The sequence below is a fragment of the Puccinia triticina genome, chromosome 5A (assembly GCF_026914185.1).
Source record: "Puccinia triticina chromosome 5A, complete sequence".
Classification (NCBI taxonomy): domain Eukaryota; kingdom Fungi; phylum Basidiomycota; class Pucciniomycetes; order Pucciniales; family Pucciniaceae; genus Puccinia; species Puccinia triticina.
Genome location: NC_070562.1, coordinates 1257834 through 1285572, shown reverse-complemented (window position 1 = coordinate 1285572; position 27739 = coordinate 1257834). Strand labels below are relative to the sequence as shown.

Sequence of the window (27739 nt, the reverse complement as noted above, 5' to 3'; positions counted from 1 at the left end):
TCAGATAACTTAAAGTTTTATTTCTTAGAATAAGTTTCTCTTTTATATACAATTTGTAGTAATAGCAATAGTGATAAAAGAGATTTAGTTATACCTTAAAGGCAGATAATATCTGCTAGCTATCTTATTCTGTATTTAAGAGTTGAAATACAATGTGGTTAAAATAAGGATTCCTTTTAAAAGAAATGATAAAGATTCAGTCAGCTTTGGTTTAGCGTAAACAATGACTGAATAGATTTCAAGATGCTTTACTTGATAATAATACAAGTTCTACTCGCTAGAGCTTTAATCAGTAAGTTAACGTTTCTCTTCCTGAGTAACAACTGATTAGAAATTAATTATCACTATTCATTAGTGAACAGAACTAATCTGTATCTGAATATTTAGTCTCACTCACTATTGGGTGAGCTTATACGATCAATGAGACCAGAGCGTTTACTTTTGGCGAGTATTACTTAGCTGTTGAGAGTTGCAGTTTGGGTGATTAGAGAATGTTAGTTCTCTTATTCCATGTGCAAAAACTCTATCATGAACTCACTTTGAGTTCGATGATTGCCGACGATCATCATAGACGATGACTTCACTCTGCTGAGAGCACTTCGCTCTTTTATTGTTGCCAATCAAGTGTTCTACATCAGAACATTTTGAATCTACAACATAAATGATGATTAATCATTTATTCTAAACCTTGTGAGTTTGTACTCCTCGTACAACTCACCTAGGTAATTTAACAATCCAGAAGTCGAATTCCAACAAGTTGCACGTGACTTGACTGGGGTGTGATACTGCCAAGAAGCTCAAAAGGTGCTTTTCAGCGGTATTTCTGCCCACTGTAAAACTTTGGGGGGCTTTGGGGCATAGCTGGTTCTGGCGGATTTCCTTAGTAGGAAATCCACCAAATTAGACCCCCAGTTGCACATGACTTGCCTGGGGTGTGCTACTGCCAACAAGCTCACAAGGTGCTTTTAAGCGGTATTTCTGCCCACTGTAAAATTTTGGGGGGCTTTGGGGCACCATAGCTAATGCTTTGGCGGATTTCCTTAGTAGGAAATCCCCAAAATTAGAGCCACAGTAGCACACCCATTTCCTGGGGTTTTCTACTGCCATGCAGCTCACCATGTGCTCTTAAGAGAACTTTCTGACTGCTGTAAAATTTTGGGGGGCTTTGGGCGCCCCAGTGAGGAGGTATAAGTTTTTCTTTATTTTTGGGCATTTGTTGTGATGTTAAAATTCTGACTCGCATTCTGGGTAGAAGAATTAATTTTCCGACTCCCAAAATCCGCGCGCGTCAAAATTTGGTCCCGCGGACCCGGGGTGGACGTCGTGAGACGGTCCCTGCGACGTAAACACGTTTTGGGAGTCGATAAATTAATTTACAGGAGTCGATTTTTCAACTCCCTGATTATATCGGTGCCAAACGGGGCCTAGATTCTCAAATTTGTTAATGATACTTGTCCATGTTCACCATTTCAGTTTTTCCACTAAGAGGATAAGGGAAAATTAATGTGGCCCAGTACACCAAAGAGCCTCCCCTAGGGCCTAGAGCAACAGGTGGAGTTCTGACAAATTTAAATCATGGCTTTCATATTGGATTTAGGAAGACTTGAAATCACCTAAATGGCTTCATTGAAGGGGAGGCTCCAAACCTGGTTTGGTGGTGAGAACTTGTCCCCAATCAATGTTTACCAGCCAGGAAAGTTCAGCCCTTCCTTCCAAATTACATAACATGAAGAGCAGGAAACCTCTTAAATGTACAACGATTCCCAATTGAACCACACAAATAGTTAAGACGTTGAGGGTAGATAACCCACCACCTCCCACGACCCAAAAATACCAAGTCTGTTTTATTTTCTGAACAGATTCAAGACGTAATGATAAGGAATACAGGAGGAATTCTGGCCAATAATTCACACTCAAGCCATTGCGAGTCGCTTGAAAATTTTCGGATATACCACATGTTGTCTCGCAAGAAAAAAAAAACGCATGATATGCTACAAATTGATCAACAAGGGCTTCGCGAAATGATAATGAAGTCAAAAACGGTCCTAAAGGGATGATGTAATATTGTTAATAACCATTGAGCCGTGTATCAGGAATCAGGGTCGTTAAGAATGAACGGAAAATATAAATAAAAGCTGATGATATCGCCAAACACATTTACTGTGCTGGTGGGCTGCCACATATGGAACAGTGCTGATAGTTCAATTAATAGGACTGCTTCGGGCCTGGGCTCAGTTTTCCTCCATAACTTGCCACGAAATGTCAACTGTTGGATGAAAGGATTTTGAGTGACTGTAAGCATATGCAGATAATTTCACGAGTCAACTCGTGGTTCTTCTGACTTACAAAGACCTTCATCTGGGTTCCCGAGGGCTTTGAAGGCACCCTCTGATAAGTCTAGACTGTGGTCGGTTGGACATCCGGGGCATTCATCAGCCTTCCAATAAAAAGTGAGCAGATAACTTGTGAGCTGATACATTTCATAAAAATTCGGAGAATACTCAAATCTCACTCACGGCAATACAATTGATACTCTGACCAGTCTATCAATAAGCCAAATAAATTTAAATTTTAGCAAGCGAACAAGTTAAAGAATTGAGTGTTACTGTTCGCACCGATTTTCGTGTAACGACAATAGTTTTGCCGCAGAATTTCCCTCCATCATAAATTTGACTTTGAATGGCCACAATGTAATCAGTGTCCTGGTGGGTTGCACCGCAAGCACCTGGGTTGCCGTCTTGAGAATAGCTATGGATGGACGGGTGCCATGAGTAATTATTATCGAAATCCTTACTACCGAAACCTCCTGCATTATAAAGGCGACGTACAAAGTGGCTTTTCCATGATAAATTCCTTCCAATCCAGCACGGTTGGAGGTCTTCCCCCCACTTTCACCGTAATGCACGTGGCTGGAAGAACTATAGCTTGTGGAAGACGATGACTCTTCGTGTGAAGGAGGTTTCTCTACGTTCGATGGGTTCATTTCTGGCTTGGACCATTCCTTCGAAATCCCAGATTTGACTACGCTTGGCTTCTTTTCCTCTACAAATTTGAGTTCGTGAAAATCAGACCAGGAGGTTTGGTTAAGTACGGTGATTGAGAGCTTGCGTTTTATTCACTCAGGTATAAATATAGGAAACTTACCGGGAGGCGATGAATATCCGGAAGGAAATTTATACGAATTTGATTGAGTGGAGGAAGAGCTTGATGCGCGAGCGCCCGTAGCATTGCTCCCAATCTTGTAGTACTGCTCAGTGAGGTCGTGAACTGCTCCATCTGAATCTGACGACTCCTCACAGTCATCATCATCATCTTCGTCGCCACTTCCCGCCGTCTCATCGCTATCAGAGGCTTGAAAAAGCAACGTAAAAACTCAGCTTGAAGCTTTAAGGATGAGGGCATTTCACTGGGCTTACAGTTGTAGCTCGATTTTCTTTTCTCATTTCCCCGTTTGAGAAGATCGTTAGGCGCGTTATCAGATGATTGACCGTCAAACAGAGACCGCTTGATCAAATAGCTAGGGGCTCGGGCAGAAGGCGAGACGTCGGATGCCAAATCAAGGTAGTGTGGCATACCCGAGACTGAGGATGAGGATGAGAGAGCCAGTGTCACGGCTAGTGTGATGGTCGACGACCTCATATTGGGTGGGCTGGAAGGGGACCTCCTTTGTTTTTCAGGGGGAATAAGTGAATGGAGTTTTGGTAAGGTAATTTGAATCAAGGTACGCCTATGGCATTATTAACATACAAGTCAGGGCCCGAAGAGTACTTACTTGATTGATTAACTTTGTTTGAATCCGTCCAGTTGAAGATGGAGGGGGGTTATGAGTTGAGTACGGTCAATGCTGTGATAGAGGTTAAGAAATTGGGTTGATCGACAATCGGTGGAAGAAGGTTGAACGGCAGTGGTAGCAAAGGGAGTGCTTGTTTTTATGTAAGGATTAAGGAAAAATTCAGCTTTCTTTAAAGGATAGAACCCAAGGCGCCTTGACGTGATTTAGAAAGAATGTAGTACTAAGTTTGATCTCTTGAGCCACACAGGCAACGTGCGTCAGGTAAGATCAGGGATTTGGGAAGGGATGACGACAGGCGAAAGGAATGGATGGCACGCAGTTAAATCATCTCGGTTGTAGAAAGGTACAAACAAAGCATGGATCCTTGAGGGCAAACTTGGGCCTCACAGCCGCGCGGGACTTAGGCTCTACATGTGGTGCATGTATGCATTTGTCTTACAAAGAGCGTCTGCAACATAGGGGCAGCATTGCTGCTTGAAAGGAGTTGAAAATCTCCCCAACTTGCCAGATTTATCATTTGAGTGGATCATGATGTTTACTGTATAACCATATCTGACAAGGCAGGCATCGCATGTGTCGATCTATGGATCATGTCGCGCGGGGTGCTCTGGAGCCCGAGTTGTACAACAGGGTAAAACCAAGATTCACGCCGATAAGCCCATGGCAGTTCTAGGAACGGCCCACGCTAACCCTTAACTTGGCTTGCTGATTCCGCCATCAACCCGGCACAGTTTTATCGCTGTAGACTTGCTTTCTCCTATGTATGCTCGTAGGAGCATTTTCTTTGAATGAGCAATTGGGATCTCTATGTAATACAGAATGAAGTTATGAACCGTATTATTCATGAATATGTAATCCAATCATGCCCAAGCAGGCCCAAGCCCGACCTTCATCCCGACAAAATCCGTTCTACAAGATGGGCACGTGGTTCTGTGGTTGAGATGACTCCACTTGCACGCACCCAGATTCCAGAAGGACATTCCGCAGGAAACATCAACATGTAATCTCGGTGGAGCACTGTACCCTTTTCAGTTGAAGGGTTAAGCAAAGCTGGACCAAAGCATGAGCCGAATTTTGCAGGTCTTCAGGCATTGACCGAGCTGGCAGGCATGAATTTGTGTAAATATGAATAAATTGTGTAGTTAAAGGCTTTGGCACAGTCACACCGCGAAATTTTGCCCCTTTATCCTCTTCATCAGGAGTACTTAAATCTGTATATCTATGTATACACCAGATTCATGCTCGGCTACAGCGCGAAGAACAATGCCATCAAGGGCTTAACACGGTATGGGACTGATGATCATAGGGCAAAATTGAGAGTAACTCCGACAACAAAGCTCGAGAAAGTAAAGTCATTCGAGAAGGTGCCAGTGAGAAGTTGAGAGCAGTCGCCAGCTGATGTGATGGAGTAGTCCTCTGCGATCTCTTTTGCTCTAGCTACTTACGCCCGACGAAAATTTTTATACGGCCTCCAGCCTCAGGGATGAGATAAATTTACCATTATTGAGCAAACTTGGGGATGAATCCATGTTTATCGCTTGATCAACCATCCTCACCACCCGGCGGTTATGCCAGCTGCGATATTTGCATGTTTGGTCATATCTCTAGTTCCCCTCATGCGCGACACCACCAGACATTCACCTTCAGCACATTCTGCTGACGGATTGCCCTTTAGTATCGGACAATGCTAACGCGCCTGTCGAGCCTTGAGGTGCGTCAGTTCTGACATCGACTGATCTTCCCTGGTCTGAATTTTTGCCGGAAAAGACCCCTGAACGATGCGGATTGCAAGCCCCCTCGTACTCTTGCTCTGGGACTGGGTGGGCAAGCAAAGCATCATCTTGCGGGGCGAGTGGCCTCAAGTCGCGCAACCGGTCCCTCGCGCCTGCCGGAATTGAATGCATTGATCAAGTATGGAAATATCACAAGACCCGTGACATTTGGATGGTTCTTCTGCTAACTTAACCCTGTGACTGGCGGCGAAGCCATTCCTCGCGCGGGGGGGGGGGGGGGACTTCTGCACAAGGTCACAAATTTGAGTGACAAAGAAATTGCAAATGGCTGGAGTGAAAATATCAAACCTCAGCCAGCCCCCTCAGCCCCTTTCATTTGATGCTGGTCTCATCCTTTCAATCCCAATCGTCATCCGTGTAATAAGTATGTAATATCCTTCAGGATTCCTTTGACCTTCAAAACAGATCCCTTCAATTGGTTTTGAAGATTTGGCCTCAAAGATTCAGGTGAGAGTGCATCAGTACTGTCAAGAAAAATTTATATTCAGATTTCTTTATAAACTAGAGTACAAGGCGGCTACGCCGCCGCAACCCCAGGGCGTCAACTCCACAGCCCACCGCCGGCCCAAGGCCCAAGCCCAGCGGCCAAAGGCACAAGGGCCAAGGTTGCCACCCGCGCAACGGACACCCCCGCAGGCTTTACGCTCATTTTAATCAGCCATCTGGCAATGCCCCGCAAATATGCCCAAAATGACCGCAGGTACCCGCACCCGCCACGAGTACCCGGGTCCACTCAGCGATCTCTAATTGACAGTAAGTACCCTCTTTCACTGACCTTGTTTATATCAGAGGAAACCCTGTTGCTCTTGACTTCTCTTCCCTTCTTCCAACCCTCAAAGATCAATCAGGTTATCTCTTGTTAAGACCTTAAAAACCAGAGCAGAGTAGAAACCCTACTTCTGATTCCCACCACCGTTTCCTTGGTGTGAGTGGAGACTGTTGCACTCTTTCAGCACAGTTGGCAGCCTACATTTCCAGTTAGAGCTTGGCCCATATTAAATCTTAATAAAAGATCATCTCTCTCTACTGCTTGTATTTCTTTATCCCAAAAAATTCAATCAGTGCCCACCCAACTTACTTTTGTCATGTTGTCACTTTAGAGACACAGGCTCACAGATATCAAGGTAAATACAAGCATGAGTGTTTCATAATTAGGGGGTTTCACAATTGAAATTTGTAGGACACATTTTAAGGTATTCATGAACATTTTTTTCAAAAGTTGATTAATTGCATTGATTGATCAGTATCACCTGCTGCTTTCCATCTTACCAAAATTCTTGAATTCTGGTCATATAGGTCTTAAATCTAGCTCCAAAGTTTTGTAAAATTTGACTGTGAATAACCTTCTTGTTTCACTGCCTGCATGTAAAGTACTGCTCAAAAGATACAAATTTTCAGATGTGCTACAGCCACATTGGTCTTTTTGTCATTCATCAAGTGTTGCAGAAACCTATCCTCACTTTTTCAGTGGAACCAGTTGTAATTCACATTGACAGAAAATTCAGCAGCTTATAAAAATGAGCCTCCATTCCAGTCAAAATTCTGTCCAGTTTCAGGATTGTTTTTTTCCCTTTTGTCTGATGATTCATGATTGTTGGGCTGCAAATATATTGAGTCCAGGACTCAATTCACTTGACCTTTTACAATATTCAAAGTTTGTTTGACCTTAAAAGCTTCACAAACAGCATAATTTCATGTTGGGGTAGGTCTGAGCTCAAGACTCAAGTTCAGCACCAAGTTGTACTCCCAATAAAACAAGATATATCAGTTGGGGTTGTTGCATGAGCCCAATAACTTGGACACCACCGGCTGGGGCCATCAAATGGTCATGAGGCCTGGCACCACTGGCTTTGGAGGTGTCACCCTGGGATTGGCCCGCAGCTTCGGGAACTGGAAGATAAAGTAGCGCACCCCGTTGAGGCTGATGATGGGGGGGAAGTGTCTGAAGGCGCCGGCATGGGTGGTGCGAGCCTCGCCGCTGGCGCGCGGGCCGGAGACGCCAGCGGCGACGGGAATCGAAGGGCCGCGTGTGCGGGGCGAGTAGCACGGCTTGGACCCGCCGGGCTCATCTGATAAGGGCTTGCTGGATGGTGGTGTGTCCGGAGAGACCAGGCCAGCGGGGAAGGTGCGCGGACTGTCGGGGAGGTCCGGGTGGCTTGACTGGCCGCCACCGCCGCCTCCGTCGAAGCCGGGGGGGGGATTAACGCTCGTGGGGGACAAGTATGTAGAGTGAGCTAGGCGAGTAGACGGGCTCCTAATTCGGGTTTAAATGGCGCAGCGTCGCAAGGGTGCGAATGTTGGAGGCGCCACCAACCCGCAAGCAGTTTCTTGTTTTGATTGCTCCGAAAGGGTGCGGACTGTTGCGGACGATGTATCAGGGCTGCTGTTTCAGGTCGTCCGCGAAAATGAGGGGTTTGACTTGATGGGGTGAACATAAAAAGGCGTCCTGGCCGTGTCCTATCCTCCACGGATCCAGTTCCCCTCTCGCACTTGCGGAGGTAGAACACAATCCGTCGGTCGATAACCCTCTCCACCCTTGCCTTTGTAGGGGCCCGAGGGGGTTAATCTTATTTCTCTCTCCCCTGTCGCACTTGCGCAGGCTGATAGAAACCCCTCCGCCTTTGCACTTGCAATTGCCCCAGGAAAAATGTATTATTCTGCCCCCCTGCTGCACTTGCACAGGCTGGTCAAAAAAAAAAAAAGAACACACAAAAAAAACCTCCCCTGTTGCGCTTGTGCAGGCTGAGCAATTCATTTGAAACCAACCATTTGCCCGCCTCTCTCCCCTTGCATTTGCAACAGGCAGAGGAGGGAGAATCCGGTCCCTTTTCATTCATGTTTCATGAATTGGGGGATCAGTCCGAGGCATTAATGTTTGGGGACTTTAAATTTAATTTTCACAGCAGCAAAGTCAAACATACTTCTGCCTGAAAAGATGGGAAATGTGGGAAACATTGCCAAGTTGGCCACTGCCACACTGGCAGCCCCCTTTTGGGGCCTTTTTGGAAAGGGGGAGGGTGAACCCATGAACCAAATTTCCACAAAAGTGTGGATTTAATATACTTAGATATGTCATTGATTTGTAAATTATGTTTTTGTGTTTTTGGGATTAAAAATCCTTTCTTTGTCTGCAATCCTGCAGACGTTATTTATAAGCCTCTCCTACAGAGCACCCTCTGGGCAGGGTCTCCCGTACTCTCTGTTTGAGAGGCTTAGTTAAACTTAAGCTAGGTTTTTCTGCACTCAAGAGTCAACACCCTCCTGCAGGGAGATAGAGATGGCCATTGGGACCCGGGTACGGGTACCGCCTGCAAATTTGGCTCAAATCAGACACCCGGACCCAGACCCGGCACCCGTGAGCGGGTACCGCCACTATACTTTGAAAGACTTTTTTGTTGTTCATTCCAATCTTTATATACTAAAATAAAAGAAAAACAATCTCCAATCCTATGTAAAACGAGTATCACTTTTTTCTACCTTTTCCCTTTGTATTTTTATTTTTTTTCCTCCACAAGACTGTTCTTCCACTCATTGAGGAGACCGGGTTTGATTAACTTGTTTTTTGAGTAAAAGGCTACAGCCATTCCCCTACTGATCAATACAGCATTGAGACGGTGTCGCTTTTCTGATACATAATCACGTCCAAAGGAAAAAGCACATTCAACATCAACCAAAGTATGGTGTTGCAAGCGCATCTGGGCACATACCCAACTCCCGCTTGGCCGAGTGCCTCCGGAGGTTGGGTATGTGCCCAGCGGGCTTGATTGGGCAGCTTGCGCGGGGGGCAGAGCTTGGCACACAGCCAAGTCCCGCTTGGCCGAGATCAAGCTCTGGGCCAATGGCAACACGCCGGTCATGAGACGCCAGCCCTCGTCTCTGCCTCAAAAGGCAAGAACAACGTGCCCTTGAGGAGGGGAAACGTTCTCCCTTCTCAACATCGCACATTGGACATCGACAAGGGAGCTTTGCCTTCTCGATGGTCGTTCTGTAGGCTGGTCATCGGGGAGGAAAGACTCCCTTCGCGGTGGGTGATACTTGTATTGATCATCAAGAAGGGAGTCTTCCCTTCTCACTGTCCGGTTTGTAGACCAACCATCAAGGAGGGAAACTTCTCTCCTTGATGGCCGGCACAGCGTTTGGCGTGCGTGGCACCCTCGCTTGAAATCGGCCCAGCGGGGCTTTGTGCCGAACCCCGCCCACTTTGCAATATGCCAAGCGGGGGTTGGGAGTGTGCCAGGCGGGCTTGAGGATTGGCCAAGCGGGCTTTAGGGTTGGCCATGCGCGCTTGGCCTTTTTTTGGCCAAACTTTGGTGAGTGCCCAGACAGGCTTGCAACACCATAGCTAGATTGCATAAAGTTCAGACATATCAGCTAAGCAAGTGAAATAATTTCCCTGTTATTATATGGATCCACACCTGGGCAGCTCAGGACATCAAGAGCCATTTGTGCCAGCCCTCCATGTGAATTTCCAGCTCTTTTTTGCTGCATCCACCACTTGAGTGCGTTTATGTTGTGTCCTGAATGTCTGAAGATCTATTGCTCCATCCTGCCCGCGCACTATGCCCTCCACACTCCAAATGTGGAGTTTGTCCACCCCACCCTACAACAGTTTATACAGGAGCCATCATTGAGTAGCAGGCCACAAGATAGCCAGATGTCAATGGGATCACTTGAAGATTGGGTTTGGGCAGCCATGGCAAGCTGTGCAATATTTCCGGTCTTGGGCTAAAAAGATACATTGTCAGCCAAGATTCCAAATTACCAATGTATTTAACAACACACGCCCACCTTGATTGATTTGGTTGGCTGACTGGACATCAGAAGTTCGGTTTCAGGTTTGTAAAAACATTCAATAATTTCATGTGTAAGCCAAACCGCTTTGATAATCCAATCTCTTTCCCAACCTGCGATCTGGAAGTACTTGTCTTTGAAGGATGGGTGCAGTACTGATCAAAAAGGATGATCAGTACATTGAGCGGTAATCTAACTGATACAGAGTGGAATGATATCAAAGAGAAACATACCCATGGCAATCTGATATAAAGGCAAGCAGTCAGTGAGGGTGTAATACTTGTTTGTGAGCTGGAGACCAAATCTGCAGGCATTTTGCAGAGCAGGCAGGTATTTTTTTCCGGATCCTTTAATTGCATTTGAAAGATGCTTGGTGATCTCATCTATGAACACAATGACATTAGTTAAGCAAGCCGATCCATGAGTAGATACCTGAAGAGTTTCTTCATAGAACAACTCAAGTAGGGAAACCAGGTCCCGTGCCAAATGGATGTTGGTCTGGTTGATATGATATTGCCAAGCTAATCCATATTTTTTGTCTTTTTGCCAAATCATACTGACACTCAAATAATTGTCAGTCCTGTTTTTGAAGGTGGAGTTCCGTCATGTCTGGATGTCTCTCTCGATGTTGTGGGGCTTATCACAACTCATTTTGCCGCATAATTCGACAAAATCGGCCTTTGAATTGGGTGATTTTCAAAGTTTGCAAGCAATAGCGCGAAACTAGGATTAAAAACATAAATAATGTCTCAGTGGAGAACGGTTGATCAAGTGGGGGGCAGGAATAACTGGACGTACCTTAGCCAAACTTTGTTTGCATGAAGCTGAGGTGTAAAGATTGATGTCCTCATCCTCATTGCTCAATTCATGGATGTCCTGCAATGATAATTCAGGCTCACTCTCATCATCGTCAGCATATCCTTCTGATAGCATGCTTTTGGCAGTAGATTCTGTGTCATCAATGGATGTATCTTTGTTGTATCTAGGTGGGAATGGGAAAGATAAGATTGAGCAATCAATAACAAGTTTTGCCTGCACTTGCCTGCGGATCTGAATTGCAGGTTCTTCATCTTCTGATTTGAATTCTTCACCTGAATTTTGGTTGCTCTTGGTTTTATTATTTGATTTACAAAATGTTTTCAATATTGATTGTGCAATCAAGTTAAAGATATGTGCATAACACCTGATCCACTGAGAGTCACCTTTCAATCGACACCATTTGAACTTTTTAATCTCGGCCACCATTGACAAGTTGTTTGAAGCATTGTCTGTCATAATGCCACAAATCTGAGAGAAAAAATGAGCAGTCAGCCAAAATAAATGTGAGGAGAGGGGGAATATACTTAATTGATCCTACTTTATGCTGAACTTCAAACTTTTCACAACCAATTGCATGGTTTCAGCCAGATACTTACCAGTGTGACTCTTAGTGAGCCAAACTAAATCTAAGGGCATAGACTCCAGCTCAAATTTGCCACCGTTGTCCTCAACCAAACAATAAATAGCAATCACAAGGATATCATGACCATTGGGTGACTGCCACACGTCAGCCCCAAGGTACAACACATTGGTATGTTTCTGAACAGGAACAGATATGAATTTCCAAGTCAGTATTAGAGGATAATTCAAAAAAATGGAGTGTAAGAAAGTTTCTCACGTTTAAAACCTCCCGGTAGCAGTCTTGAATAGCAGAGCATGTTAATTGATTGGTGTAAGACTCAAAAGTGGTTGTATAGCCCTTTTGCTGAATGGTGAAGGGGATGATGGAGGTGCAAAACTCTGTCCTTCTGCTATCAGATAACAAGACCCACCAAGCTAAGCTTGGCAAGCTTTAATCAAGTGATAGGTCTGGTCTAGTTCCAGATGAAGTTGTTCAATGACAGGTATGTGAGAGTTGAGAGTGAGTTCAGTAGTTATTTGCAAATATGAGGGTTGTGGTGAGGTATAGATGTGATGGTAAGTGTGAAGGTGTGTAAGGGGTGAGAATCCCCTTCACTGGTTGAGGCAGATGAACCGGAGAGGAGAGCTCAAAGGGCACTGAAGATGAGTTCTAGGACCAACCAAAGGGGGGAGTTTGGATTGCACTGGTTCAGAGAGACTGCTAGTAAGTTCTCTCTACTAGAAGGATGAGAAGAGAGAAACACAAGAGATGAAAGAAAGAGACTTACCTGGTTCAGAGAGACTGCTAGTCAGTTCTCTGCTGAACCAGGGAAGGAAGTGAACCGGGCTATATCTGACTATGTGACATGTGGGAGTCATCTGTGACTCCTTGTGAACCCCAAGGGAGGAGGGGGGTTTACAAGGTGGTATGTAAATAAAATGTGAGGGATTTTAGCTACAAGGGGGACCCTGGATGAGGGATTTTAGCTGGTGGGCTGCCTACAAGTGGTGTCAGAAGATACTAAATACAGGCAAAAAGTGGGGTGAGAAATGAAAGATGATGTCATACTAATGCAAGGAGCGCATAAACAAAGTGGGGAAATGTCAAATAAAGGGGCACCTCATGCAAGGGGTGCAGGAGTGGTGTCAGAATAATGCAAGGAGTGCAGAAATGGGGTCAGAAGACTGCATGCAGCTGCAAGGGGTGCATAAATGAAGCGGGGACATGTCAAATACAGAAGAAATGGGGTTGGTCCCCTGCATATGCAGTGGAGATAAGAGGGATAGAAAAGAGTATGTGTTTGGCTGGGGCTGATTATGTGTATACCTGGGAAAGGTGACTTGAGGGGTGTGACAGGTTGATGACTGGGGCTGGCCATGTCCAGGAGGGTCCAAGAGGGTGTAACTTCCAATCCAGCAGGGTTCCAGTGGCGCTTCCAGTGGTGACTAGGGGTAAAATTGGCCTTAGAATCCATTTCTGAGGTCCATTTGGTGGTATCTTGAGGCCTAGGGTGGGTAAATATATGTATGAGAAAAAACTGTTGATTTTTCACTTTTCCGTCTACCACATTGGGAAACTACCTTTGGAGAAGGCAAGTTTTTAACAATCACCGGATGAAGAATCTGCTTGTGAGACTTTTCTGAAAACACTGAAAAGGGATGTTCTGCCTCAGCACACCAAATTGCACAGAGTTGGTGTACCTGGATAGCCAAAAGACAAAATAATGAATGATTAGAAATAATGAAAGAGATTGACAAAGAATCTCATCTCTTTTGGGTCTATATCTCCTGTTCCAGAGACACCAAGACTGGCCAGAGTGTGATTGCTAGCGGTCTCACAGAGCTTATTCATGCATCCTGCTGCGTGCTTCAATAGGTTGCTGCAAGACAAATCATAAGTCGGCCGGTTGATTTTTGAGCTGCAACTGTGTTGAGTTCAGGAATAACTGTCAGCAAAATAGTTCATGGTGCTGAGTATTATGAAATGAAGTCTCACTTCTTGCATGGATATGCAATCATGCACCATCCCCTTTTGTCGAGTTGGTTTGAGAGTTCTGGTGTGTCATAGCTGGCATAAGCCGGGCTGGTGCCAATTGTGGCCGTCCTTTGTGCTCAACCTATGAGGGAGAATTTCAGATGGAGATATACAAGGAAGATTAATTAAAGAGACGCAAGCTTACAAAGCTCCTCCTTGTCAGTGAGTTCCCGAGGCACACTGGAATTAGGCTTGCTATTTGGAGGGGCTTTTGACTTATCAGAAGTGGGGTTGATGGTCTCAATTTCCAAGTCAACAACTTTGGCATCTTGGGTTGATTGCGTCTTAGAATTCAAAGATTCCTGCGGCGGAGGGGAGTGTGAATTCAAACGTTGGTGTGGTCTCTTTTGTGGCTGTTTCATTGCAGTAGTTGTCTTTGGGCTGCCGGTAGCGGTGGTGGCTGGGAGTCTGGGACCTGGGTGCATGGACCGGGGGTTGGTGCTGTGCATGGGGAAGCCCTGAGGTGCGCTTGGCCCTGCGCGCAGTGCATGACTACGCCTGAAAAAGACGGGTACCCTATGGTTTTTCAGCCAAAATCACGTACCCGGCACCCGCCAACGGGTACTGGAGAGCAGTGGCGGGTACCCGCCAAGCGGTGCCAGGTACCCAATGGCCATCTCTACAGGGAGAGAATTGCCTCAAAGTCAAAATCTTGGCTGGGAAAGTAAACACAAATGGCTGGTGTGAAATATAAGCCCAATTTGCTCCTTAATCCCAATGCTCCCCCAACCTGCAATTCCAACACCATTCACCGCAAACCCAAGCCTAAACCATCCATGGAACTAAACCCACACTGTGGGTACAGCTGGCCCAGCTCGTCTTGTCCTATTTCAAACCAAATACAATAGGGAGGTTTGCATTGGCAAAAATTGACTGCTGATTTTGTCTACTCATGCTCAGGTTGCAAGTGGGCCGGGCTTGGGCCCAAAATCACTGTCCGGACCCAGCCCATTTTGAAAGGTGGGCTGGTTCAAAATGAGCCAAAGCTCTGCCCAGCCAATGGCCCAGAAAGCTGTATTCAGGCTGGGCTTGGGTTGGCCCATGGGCTCCGAGTAATGTAGCCAGGTCAGCCCATGGGTGTTCAAATTTTATGAATGGAGGGCTGCAGCCATGAATTTTCCTGCCTAGTGGATGACTTCCTGTCAGATCTGAGCCGCCAGATTTCAGATTTTGCAGGGAAATCTAGGTCCCCAAAGATCCCAAAGTGATCCAGAGTTCCAAAGTTTAGATTTCCCTGCAAAATCCGAAATTCCAGATTTATTCAAAAGTGACGGACCAGTATATTAGGGGGGTTCACAATAGGATTTTAATAAAACTTTAGAGCCCATTTTAAGGACTTTGTGAACCAATTTTTAGCAAACATAGAAGTTGTTCTGATTGCCAAGGAACACCCAAATGTGAACAGCTTAAGGCCCCGATTGGAGCCAATACAATCCAGGCAATACATGAGTTTTTTTGCATGACATCCTATGTGACATCTGATCAGGTCCGCCAAAACTTGATCAGATGTCCCAAGTTTCCAGATTATATCGCGCAATTATATCGGCTCCAAACGGGGCCGAAAAAATTTCCAAAATATTGTTCATAAGGCCTTAAAATGAGCTTTAAAATTTTATTAAAATCCTATGTGAACCCCCCTATTGTAACTTGCATTTTTGGCAGATCAGTTATTAAGATATTAAGATGATTACCGTCATCCCCAACTAGTAATCAATGACATGAACAACCGTATATAACAGTCAGGACAGTGTAAAAGCTAGAGAAAAAAAACATCTACCACGTATTTTTATGTTTGAGAGGGGGGATAGAGTTTCCCAGTTTTATTGAGAAAAAACATAGAATTTTAAGAAATAAAGAGAAGATACAAATGTCAGACGGATAGAACGAGGCAAAAGAGTTCAAAACTCGGTATCCTGACCAAATGCTACCTTCTGATTAGTCATGACTTGGATAGAGATAAAAGGCGCGCCCGATTATGAAGTGATCAGAAGTTAAAATGACTTTTAGAAGACAGAAAGAAAACGAAATGAAAAGTCGATCACTTCATTGGATATGCGAAAAAATGCACTTCATCACGACCATTGTCTCTTGTCTGTTGTGTTTTACTTTTTGCTATTTATTTTATTTTGGATGGGCAGAGGGAAGAATGAAGGGAGGGGGTTTTCATGGACCTGTTTTCTTTTCGTTTCTGTTTGCATTTCAAACATCGAAAAATGAAACCGGTCTCAAACTAACAACCATCACGCTCAGGTTGTCTGTCTGATAGTACGCAAGAGATATCATATTATCAGTGTTTTGTTCCAAAGTGAAACCGGAGTGAGAGGTACTTAAGTATTGCGAAAGAAAAACTCACTGAGAATTGTGAAAGTGCGTGGTCTAAGAGGGCTCTACTAGCTTCCTGTGGATCTTTCACGTCCAAAATCAAGTTGACTGCATCCTGATCTTCACATACGTCCCATAACTGAACAGGAATTTTATATGAGACTCTGTTGACTTGATAGAAGAATAGCAAATCGTACCCCATCACATGCAATGATCAAGAATTGGTCTTCCGCGGTGAGTGTCGTTTCAGTCGTGTAGGGAGATCCAACAACAAACTCTTTCATGGACGAATCGCCTAGAGATCTTGTTACCGCCAATACGCCTAACAAGGGAGGTTGTGAGGTGGGTAAATGAGAATGAATTTCGGGAAACAACAACCTGAAGGGACCAACCGTTGACCCTATTGTTCATGACGTATCCACCAGCATCGGTGATTCTTTGAGCTTCTTGTTGATCTGAGCCTTTATGATCATATGTTAACCTGACCGCCTTCGTGCCCCGACTAGAGAAAAAAAAACCCGACCAAGAAATACGTCAGCAAGTATAAAAGACCGATTGAGATCACTGATAAACGAGCTAAAGAAAAGTACCAACCAGAGTACAGCTCTTGCATCTCCTACATTCGCAGTGTATAAAGTTCGCTTGATAGCACCTTTCGACTGCTGTGATTCCTCCAATGTAGATTTTCGCTGTTCAGCGGCCTTTTGAGTGCTATCACGTGCCTCTGAGAGCGCGATCGCCTCGTGTTTCCACGGTTGATCGACTATGTCATGCGGATCAACATGACTGACGGCTTTCTCGGAAATGCCCGCTCCTACTGGCCCGACGGGCTCCCCATTCTGATATTCTAGCCTGAGGAAAGCGGTAACGGCTGTGCAACCTGAATGAGTGCCAACTTCGGCGGCGACCTGCGACAATTTGGTGTCGACGATGTGGAACGTTGAGTTCAATAAATCTGGGACTGGCGTTGTTCTTGGGGTATTGATCAATTCGTGAAGCAGATACTGCAGGTTAGAAAGATGAGATCCATCAGCCATCCTGGCGATCTTCGGACGATGTGGAGAAAGATTGACAATGGCTTACTTCATGGAACCATTGGCCGCACCATTCAGCAGCGTGCTTGCCAGCATGTCCATCAAACACAGCAAAGTAGCCTTGACCGTCGACGCCCCCGTAGCTATACAAGAAGGAGTGAGAATCTTCCATCGTTCTCCTACACTTGCGATTCCTATCTTCCGAAACACCAACTTTGAAGGATTGGCCTGCGGAAGAGCCGACGGGAGGATGTTGATTGGTCGTCTAAAGAAAGGGCGATAAGGAAAATCGAGGTTAATGACTCAACACATCGTTTAATTCAACAAGTCGGGGAAAATAACTTACTCCTGGTACGAATTTTTCTCCTGCCCTTAGTTGAGTCACTTGGGCACTCTTGGCGTCCGGACTAGTCGGTTGCCGCCGGGAGGTAGCGGCTGTGGTCTCATCTTTTGTGGAGTGGGTCGTGGCAACAGGGGATTGAACGGGAGGAGGCGTGCCCTCTCGTTCTGCAGTTTTTGATTTTTTTGAAGAAATGTTTCATGTGGGTTAGTAATGTTATAACGTCCGAAATCAGAAAACCAGTGAGAAATTCTGAATTAATATTACTGTAAATTCATATGAATAACCGCGAAGGTGATTGATTGTAATGAGCTCCTATGCTTAAATACTGAGATTGGCACTGGATAGGATATCTATTGGTCCAGAGAGCTCTCGGTAAGACCGGAGATTTGGGCTGGATATGCATTGACCAAGAGAGCTTTGAGCTTCTAGCTCGTAACAGTATGGGTTTGAGCTCCAATATAAATAAGAAGCCAAACACGGAAGGGTGGATGTCTCTTGTCCCAGTCGAACTACTTTGTGATGCCCATAGAGAATTTCTGATTTGTTTGAAATTAATTGATTTCAGAGGCTGCAGTGGGTCTTGCCAATTCTACCCTGGATAAATTCGATCGAGACCTTGGACTAGAAGACTAGATTCGACCCTTGGGTTGAGATATGGGAAGGGGATAAGTGCGCGATGAATCAAAGTCCTTTGGACGGTTCTTCTTACGGCAGGCGTTTGATACCTTCGCACTGCCTCGTGGGTTCTTGCCCACCAAGAAGGGGTGTGTAGATTGAGTGCAGACGACAACCATCAGGAAAAAAAAGACGCGAACCCGGTTGACCATGGTGTTCTTGGTTGTCGGCGGGATCGTTCGAGTCCTGGACGCGTTGGGAATCGTTCTGAGAGGAGGAGGTCATCTCGATTTCTGTTGGAAAGTGCGGAGCGAAGAGTTGAATGTTGAGCTTGTCGGAGTTGTCTGAGTCGACCGCCGATGTGAGATGGTCAAGAGACAGCAGGAGACTCGAAGACACCCCCTCTGCTTCACCGCCCTCGTCACCCGCTGTTCAGCACCCGGCACCCCGGGTGGTGGGTGATGGTGTCATCGGGTAACAGGCCCATCGCCTGGCCCGGGTCCATCAAGTTTTCAATCTAATCATAGGCTTGTATTGGCTGGCACTATCTGATGAGATTTTTCTATCCAAATACTACCTCTTGGCTTCCTATCCCAACTGGGATGGCTTCTTGCCGAAACCTATGTAGACCTGCCGAAGTTTAGCACAAGTTGTTGATGGGAAAAATTGGAGTACATCACTTGTCCCTTTTGACCTGGCAGCTTGTATGAAACCTGGTGATCTAGATTATACCAATCAATCCAGTTGACACCTTATTGATACAAGATATCATTCACGGTGCAAGAAAAACAACCCATTAAGAAATCATTCACAACAGGCCAGGAATCAAATGGAGAACTCCATGTTGTTAACGTCCCAACAGACATTGGGTGGTGATCATGATGTTCAAAAAAAAATAGTTCAGCTCAGTTATTGGAAATTGGGCAAGAGAAACTTACAACTTTTTAATTCATAAAACTCACAAACTGCAGTAGATCTCAATTGTAACTTCAACTTCAAGCTAGGTGAAATGGCTTATGAATTCACAAGCTAAACATTCATGCAACTCAGCAATCATACCTTGCATAGCAGAAGTCCAAGAGAACTGTGACATTGTGATGTCACATTCTGACAGTTATAATGTTTATCATGTAAATTTTGCACGATGAAATAAGATCCTAAGGTTCAAAAAACAAAACTGTGGTAATTAGGATGAATTGTAGAGGTATATTTTGTAGCCATTGGTGAGGAGTAGAGGGCCGTAGATAAACATCCCTGAATCAGAATTGTGTATGTGTTCATGCTGATAACATAACTACATCAGGGTGTTCAATAGTTGAGTGGACACATCTGGTGCTGGTAGAGGTTGGTCACCTCAAATATGATTGCAATTGCCCCGAGAAGCAATCCGATCTAAGACAATACACAACTTTTTCTTGCTATTGCTTCTCAGCATCTAGCATTTTCTTAAATCCATCAGATAATTGGTCGACGCCTTGATCTAAATGAAATGATAGGAAGGACGGAAGAAAGTCAGTCATTTTTGCTATTAACATCGCGAGGGTGGGTGAGGGGTTGAGAAACTGACCTTGAGAAAAGTTGACGAATTCCGCTGGGAGTTTCGACGTTTGAAACTTGGAAGCTCGAAAGTTTTGATGAGGATCTTCAGATTCAACAAGTTTAAGCAAGGGTGTCGTCTGGTGCAGCTGTGTCGATTGTTTCTGCTCGCCAGCTGCACCAGACGCGTTTGAACAACATTGCTCAAGTTCCTCATACGAAAATAAACAAGGGTCAATGTAGGTTGCAAATGGATTGATGTCGACCAATTTTAAATTTGGTTTAGAAGTCGACGACGGTGGAGCGAGTTTGGTGGGGTTCTTTAGGTAGACATCAAAAATAACTGATGAAAAACACGATCAGAGATAAGCACGTCAGGATTTTCAGCTTCGGGTCCAATCTTAGGAGACACGGATGAAAACTAACAGTCCGATAGGTGGAATTCAGGACAGATCACTGCCTCAAAAAATGCGCGAATTCTTTCAAGAATTGATTTTCTTACTCCCTGAGGAAGCAAGAAGTCATAAAACGTCGAGGATCTAGCGGAGATGGCTAAACCGTCGCAATGTTAGCATCGGTATGCTGGGGGGCACTCGAATGGATTTTAAGGAAAGACTTGCCAATCAACTTCCGCCCTCGCACAAAGCATCGGAATTCGTGGGATGGGTTGAGGTTAAACCACTCCCGTAAAACTAGCACGGCGGGCAAGGGATCCTCGGGCGGAGCTTGAGGGATCTTGTCGTGCAGATCAAGGTCGTGGAAAACGCAATCACTGCCTTTTAACAGTATGTACACATCCATCGGGGTGCGACATCTCAGTGGACCGTCGCCCGAAACTAACAAAAAGCCTGCGTCCTGTTTCAAGAAGGGAGTTCGACATAACTATCAGATCCCTGGATCTCATTTCTGCTTTCGAAGGCGATTTCATGAGAATCTACAGCTCTTTAATGAGGCGCAACTTGAGGAGCTGACCAATTCAGCTTCGGAAACACTGAACCCCCGTATAGTTCAATCGTCTCACTAATCGTCCTCGTCAGTTCCGGAAAAGAATAGCGCGGGGGTGGGCTGGATGATCTCGAAGATGAGGAGCCAGGTGACGAAACTTCTGCAGTGTCATCTTCTGAGTCACTCAGCTGGCTCTCGTAGCTTCGAGGAAGGTGGGCCAATAAGTGAGGAGTGACACAGTGAGGAGGCGATACAGACAGAAGTACCTCGAGCCTGGGGCTAATTCTTCGGGTAAATGGAGGCCATGACAGGAATCGCGGAGGTAATCGATGAACGATTGGTTCAGATTGATGATCGTCGATCGGAACGAATGCCGACAGAGTGACGGATACCAGTTTTGGAAGGAACACGCTCGGAGAACAGTCGGTGTCAATGGAGGTAGATCGATTGTGCGCGGTGGATCTGGACCGGCCATGGGGGCTGCGCGGTTGTGGGATGGATTGAGGTTGATCAGGCTGAAGAAGCCGAGGCTGTGTCGCGGATGGACCCCGCATCCATCCCCCGGGCGGACCACGAAAAGTGCAAAGCTCTTGTGTGCCGGCGTCGGCAGAGCCAGAGAACACATGGGTGCAGGCTCAGCAGCACATCAACGCAGATTTTGCCCAACTATTTCGTTGGGAAACTCTGGAACAATAACAGGCCCATAATCTTATGATTTTGAAGAAGGGTTGAGTTTCACCAATCAGTTGTCAATCAACATGTAAATGAAATGAGGACGCAAACAGTCCTCGTTGAGAAAATTATCCATACAGCTTAAATTCTACTCCTGTCTTAGGAATTGGAAGTCATTGACAGTACTCATTTCCCTCCATAGCTCAAAGCAGAAGTTACTAATTAATTCCCCAGCTACCTGAATCCTAGCTAAGCTTCTCTTCGAGGCCATCTGTACATGGAATTCATGGATTGCTTCACGTGATAATTGGAACATAGTTGTGGTGCAGTAATTTGAGTTTCAGAAATGCAAAATTTTCCAACAGAGGAAAAAGAAACGCGATTTATTTCATCGGTTCCTACCGGGAAACAAAACTAACAGGGGAAGGTACAGAGATGTGAACAGGAGAAAGGCTGACTACACGGAAGAAATCTCTCAGTATGAAGCGTTCTCTGGCTTAGTGCCCTTAAGGTTGTTGCTATTCAAGAAAGATAAGGGAAGATTAGCGAACGAAGAGATAAATGTGGAGGAAGGAGGACAAGGCTATTGACGCACAAATCCCAAGTGGTGACATCGCAAAGGGCGCCATCCTTACGTTCCGCCTCGGTGGGGTTGAGTTTCTCAAAGAGCTACCAAGACGGATCACCATTGATCAATTGACCTTCATAAATCCACTTGCTCGTTGGCTTGAAGGGAAGTGAGTCACTCAATCTGCTCACCGCTTCATTGACTGCAATATTGAAGCACCCCACTGTTTCATCGATGTTTGGTCCAAAGTCACAGCCTACGATTAAAAGATCAGTATCAGTCGTTATCCTTACATTCTGAATTTTAAAGACGGTTTGGCCACAAGTGTTTGACTTACCACCAATTACTTTGGCATAATGAGGATTTTTTGCATCACCTTTCCTTTGAATGTATCTGAATTTCTCTATCAATTAGTCGTCTGGATAAAGTACAGTAAGTGAAAACTTTCTAACAGTGGAGGACACTTACATTTGTTTCCCGCAGTTGGATTTGTTTTCCCTATATATTGAAAATGTGGTAGCAATGGACAGATTAGCACGCTCATTTACCTATGTTCAGAGCTGCTTGGACGTACTGGTTGACCCAACCGTTAGAATTACCGCCAGCTCCGGCCCAGAGACATACACCTAATCCATCTCCTGGGTTACTAGACTCAGGGCAGGTCTGAAAATTATTTTCATCAGACAGCTGATATGATTCAATTCGACCCAAGAATAAGGTCGAGAGAACATACATATACCATCCTGACGGCTTTGGTGACCTACAAGAGGAAAAAAAGTTAAACCAAAAATCGAGTCAGCTGTCTTCCCCGGGGGAGCGCTGAAAAATAGTTGAGTGGCTGACCGGTATGGTGGTGTCATATCGGCGTTCCAAAAGGTGTCTTCGCTGCGCTTAGTCTTTCTAGCCTGTTGCACTGTGAACTACACCGATGACAGAGAAAAGAATACGTATGCGGGTGCATCATTAGCACAACACTCTCGATGGCCAACTCACGAAAACGAATCCAACTCACCTGGGGAACTGTCGCAGGGGCTTTGGGAGGATCGGGTGGCGGAGGGCATCGTTCATTCGGGTTGGCGGAAGCATAAACACATTTTTTACCTGTATGCAGAAAGTGATCGTAGCACGTCGTGTGAGGCTTAGGAGGATCAGCAAAAGCCGTCACCACAGATAAGGAAAGTGCAACAAGGCAGATCAGAGATGCAGTAGCTTTCATTGTGGAATAGATTTCAGATTTGATAAGTGATTGAGTTGGTTATTTGTTACGCTATGTACAACAGACACGCTGGCTTAGAGGAGTACGTGGTGCAGGCTTGATGGAGTCCTCATTTATAATAGACTTCCCTACTGGTCTTGGTCGCGTTTGTGCTCTCGGTCTCGGGGGAGAGACGGAGTAGCACTTCTCTACATAATCATAACCAGTCCATTACGAAAACAGTGAAACCTTGACAGTGAAACGTAATTTTTCCAAAGAAAGAGACTGGCTTGACAACCAAACCTTGACTGTCAAGGGAGCCATAGGCAACATGAGCCAGCTCGATGAGCACTGCTGGTAGACGGTAATGGACACCAAAGTGGGGGACCTATAACAGCGACGATGCTGTGTGAGTGACACGACGAACAGAGACAGCGGAGATGGTGGAGGCACACCTATAACAGCGACGATGCTGTGTGAGTGACACGACGAACAGAGACAGCGGAGATGGTGGAGGCACACCTGGAGGACCGCGGAGTGAGAATGGAATGAGTTACAAGGATGATAATATGAGTAATGAGATGAATGGGGAGGAAACAACGCAGCGATACTAACCTATAACAGCGACGATGCTGTGTGAGTGACACGACGAACAGAGACAGCGGAGATGGTGGAGGCACACCTAAGGGACAATCAAGTGGAGTGTGGTGAGAAACAAGTGAGGAAAGACAATGAGAGGAATATATGAGGCATACCTGGAGGACCGCGGAGTGAGAATGGAATGAGTTACGAGGATGATAATATGAGTAATGAGATGAATAGAGAAAACAACGTGGGGGCGGAAGTGTTTGAACTATATACATCTCTGCTGTATCATCATCTAACCCTAACCTAGATGATCCAGGTCCGCAGCTCCGAGCTGTGCCTCAATAGACGGAACCCGAGGCATGCAGCAATAAATACATCCCCAAAATGGGAGGAAATGATGAGCAACGGGCACTACTGGGCCAGCTGCGCTAACATTGGCGTTAGCGTAGTGTAGCGTAACGCAAGCGGTTATCGGTTTGGCGCTAGCGCTGCGCACGCAGCCCGCTACGCTGCTTCACAGCTCTTTGTCGCGGGTTTCTGCCGCTCCGGCTCAACACGCTGTAACGCGGCGTAGCGTAGGAGAAAACGGCTAACAACTTACAAGTCACTAACGTTACATGCTCAGTGGTCGAAAAAAGAGCCGCTACGCTACCGCTTTTCTTACAAAAAGTGGAGCGGCTTCGAGCTATCATATGCTTATATTTCTGATTAACGTACGCAACTTGTCGTCTCACTTGTCAGGCAAACAAGGACCAAAAAGGCTCAAGAAACTTTTCCAGTTTGAGATCATCTTTGATTTTTTCTTCAGAGTGATGAGGCAACAATTATAAACAAAAATTCAAGATTTTGTTGAAAATGAACTAATGAGATTTTGAAAAGAAAAAGAAATGAAAATGTACTTCTTTCATATTTGAAAGTTTAAACATGTCTCCTGCGTGTCTTGATTTGTTTTGCAGTATTTTTGAAATGAGATAGATTCCAAAAAAAGTTCATTTCCATTTTCAGAAAAGTTTCAAAACTTTTCAAAAATATCTCAAAAAAGTGTTTATAATTAGGGCCTCACATTTTGCCCAACAGCACCACAAGTGACATGCATACGCAAATTGAAATTTTCAGCATGTTACATACGTATCCCCAAATGTTGTGGAACCAGATTTGACCATTACCCAAACACAGTTTTGGCCTAAGTGCACTGCAAGAAAAACTCTAAGAAACTGCTTGCAGTTGACTAAATTCTGTGCTGGTGCACCTTGAGTGTGTACAGCTAATGCGGGAAAGCTTGCCAAATTTTGTGGCTGAAGTGACTTCTGCATTTCAGCCACAGGCCTGTACAGCTTCACTGTACATGCAGTCAAAACCCGTTTGTGCTTGACATGGGTGCCGGGCTGGGCAAGGGGTAAGGGAGGCAAGAGCGGCGAAGGGCCGGATCGGCATAAAATTGCTCCAGGAATACAATGGTGGGGCCCTCAAGGCCCCAAAGTGGAAAACAAAGAAGATAGGGTTTTTCTTCTGATGGCATTCCTGACGTACAGGAGCCATACAGGCTTTGAGGCTGAAATCAGCGGTTTAAAAGCTGGCCGCAAGCTTTTCCGCATTAGCTGTACCTTGTGCAGAATCTCAATGCTGAACATGCTGTAGTGCTCATGCAGTAGGCTGAGGCAGATTTTTAACCTGGCAAATGAGCTTCCCCCTGAGCACCCTTTTGTTTTTTTAGTAAACACTCCTTTTTTTTTTAAGTGGAGGTTTGATTTAACATTGCGCACTATGCATATTCATCTAGAAGACAAAAATGTTGCGGGGGACAACCACAATTTATGTAAAATAGAAGGGAGGAGAAGTAACAAAATTTCTGTAATGGGGACATATGCAGGATAGGTTTTGAGAGGGAAAAAGAGTAAAGAAGCGGAAAGGGAGAGAAGAAAAAGGAAAAAAAGAAAGAAAAAAAAAGGTTGAGGCAAATGAAAAGAAAGAAAGATCCGGGTGGGGGCAAGACTCAGATAGATCTGGGGGTCATTGGTGGGTTCCTTTGGTGTCCTCTCCCCTTCAAGATTGAGGGAGTTGAGCCGAGATCTGGATGAATCTCTTGATTGCCTTGAATGCCTTGGGGTTGTGGAGGAGTGTCCTGGCCGTGATCTCAGTGATTCTCTCATTGTGCAGAATCCTTCTAGCTGTTGCCCTAGCCCCGTCAAACCTAGAGCAGGAAACAAGATAATGTTCAACTGATTCCCTAACTCCACATGCTGAGAAAATTGGGTATGGAGCCTTTTTGATCTTGAATTGAAAAGCATTCAAAGGGAAATGACCTGATTGGAGTTGGTGGAATGCAGATTGAACAGCAAAGGCCACTCGCGGCGACCCCTTCCACAATTTTTCTTTTCTGATCAAAGCCATTTTCATCGCAGTCACACTTCCCTTGATTGACTTGTCAATGAGGGATGGCTTCCGGGCCTCTGCCGCACTCCTATCTGCCAGCTCGTTGCCTTCAACCCCCACGTGTCCCGGGCACCACCAGATCATGATCTGCGTTGTGGGTGGAATTGCATCAGCGGCTTCCTGAATCTGAGATAAGATGTACTTGTTGTGACATGTATTTAGTACTTGACAGCATTAACTTTCACAGATATTTTGTAGATAGTTTTGTTCCAATTTTATTACATAGTAATAAAATCATAATTCCTGCGAGCTACCACTCCAACAGGTTATGAGCCTATCTTGTTTTTTATTTTAATATCATCAGTAACCGGCGAAAGGACAAACAACCAACACTGTAGTCCGCCAACTGGACGAGCCTAGTAGTCAAACCCTGACAAGCATCAATCGTCCGCCAGTGTGGTGTTCCATATGCGTGACAATGCCAAAAGCCCATTGCAGAGATATTATAGTGGAGGGAGTGTGTAATACAGTGCGGGGGAAGAAGGGAAGAAGGAGCAAGATGGGAGGAGAGGCCTTGACCCCCAGCATTGGGAATGGAACAGGTTAGAAAATGGATGCAGAGTGTGTGGAAGAGCATGGAAGATGGCTTGGTTGCATAGCAACACATGACATCATGCAGCTCAGTACATGTATGAAAGTGCTGTGTAGCTCAAGCACCTCATGCAGTATATATTCCTCATTGTTTGTACGCATAGTACAGCATATGCAGGTAGATAAGCTGTACAGGAAGTGTCTCCCGCAGCATAAATCCCTCATTGTTTGTACATGTAGCACAGCATATGCAGGCAGATAAGCTGTACAGGAAGTGTCTCCTGCAGCATAAATCCCTCATTGTTTGTAAGGCAGTGCAGCACATGCATGCAGATGCTGTGTAGTTGAGTGTCTCCTGCAGCATAAACCCCTCGTTGTTTGTACATGCAGCGCAGTACATGCATGAGAGGCTGTGTAGTTGAGATCCCCTGCAGCAATAATCCCTCATGAGGAGCTTCCCTGGAGCAAAAATCCCTCACCCTTCAATATATAAGGAGGCCCTTTCTCCCCTCATCAGATGTTTCCCCATCAGCCTACAGAGGTTTGGTCACAAGTGGTTAGTTAGTTTAGTTAGGATCAGCCTACAGAGGTTTGGTCACATACGGTAGTTTAGTCAGCAGTTCTGTTATTAGCGGTATTAGTGGTTAGTAAAAGTAGCGTAGAAGTTTAGTAGCAGTATTAGTGTTTTGGCAGAAGTAGAACCAAGCATTACACAACAACAAGTTCGCGTTAAACATCATATTAGTAACGTGTAGCACAAGTATAAAAAAGTAAGTATATTGCCTGCGAGCAAAGAAGTTATAACAGATTTGCTAGCCTGTTGAATCAAGTGATCTAGGTCTGATAGAGATTACTATATGAAAGTAAGATCTATCTTGGAATCAGCCATATCTTTATAAATATTGATTACAAGACTCTTAGGTATTTGCATAGTATTATTAGAGGGGCAGGTCTTTCAAACCACCCGTAAGTTGTAATAGCCTTTCAACCTATTAAGCAATTTATTTCCCCCTCAGAGGATATTTCACCAAATTATATTTAGTGTCCCACACGAGTCCTACACCGGCGAGCGTTTTTTTTCTCTTCATCTCCTCTATCTTTCCTTACCTGAATATCCGGATTGTCAACCTCCAAACGCCACTAGTCAACAACTCACACATCCTAT

At 45.2% G+C, this 27739-nt stretch overlaps 4 protein-coding genes across 4 annotated transcripts; all 4 read right to left on the bottom strand.

Annotated features, from left to right (window-relative positions):
• Positions 1-2231: 2231 nt before the first annotated feature.
• Positions 2232-3639, bottom strand: PtA15_5A139 (uncharacterized protein; the record flags this gene model as incomplete). Its single annotated transcript, XM_053168870.1, has 7 exons — positions 2232-2266; positions 2347-2437; positions 2517-2543; positions 2616-2748; positions 2829-3042; positions 3145-3351; positions 3417-3639. 7 exons carry the CDS (start codon positions 3637-3639, stop codon positions 2232-2234), a joined length of 930 nt encoding a protein of 309 aa, XP_053020124.1.
• A 12352-nt stretch (positions 3640-15991) lies between these two features.
• On the bottom strand, positions 15992-18391 carry PtA15_5A138 (uncharacterized protein; the record flags this gene model as incomplete). Its single annotated transcript, XM_053168869.1, has 8 exons — positions 15992-16051; positions 16146-16253; positions 16312-16436; positions 16507-16616; positions 16709-17118; positions 17198-17413; positions 17495-17655; positions 18307-18391. 8 exons carry the CDS (start codon positions 18389-18391, stop codon positions 15992-15994), a joined length of 1275 nt encoding a protein of 424 aa, XP_053020123.1.
• Positions 18392-19524: 1133 nt separating this feature from the next.
• On the bottom strand, positions 19525-21212 carry PtA15_5A137 (uncharacterized protein; the record flags this gene model as incomplete). Its single annotated transcript, XM_053168868.1, has 6 exons — positions 19525-19586; positions 19674-19985; positions 20069-20194; positions 20263-20497; positions 20602-20788; positions 20854-21212. 6 exons carry the CDS (start codon positions 21210-21212, stop codon positions 19525-19527), a joined length of 1281 nt encoding a protein of 426 aa, XP_053020122.1.
• Positions 21213-21734: 522 nt separating this feature from the next.
• On the bottom strand, positions 21735-22888 carry PtA15_5A136 (uncharacterized protein; the record flags this gene model as incomplete). The annotated part of the gene is made up of 8 exons (XM_053168867.1): positions 21735-21777; positions 21855-21928; positions 22019-22083; positions 22165-22220; positions 22296-22325; positions 22402-22587; positions 22671-22740; positions 22840-22888. The coding sequence occupies 8 exons, from the start codon at positions 22886-22888 to the stop codon at positions 21735-21737; spliced, it is 573 nt and encodes a 190-aa protein (XP_053020121.1).
• Between the last annotated feature and the right edge of the window lie 4851 nt (positions 22889-27739).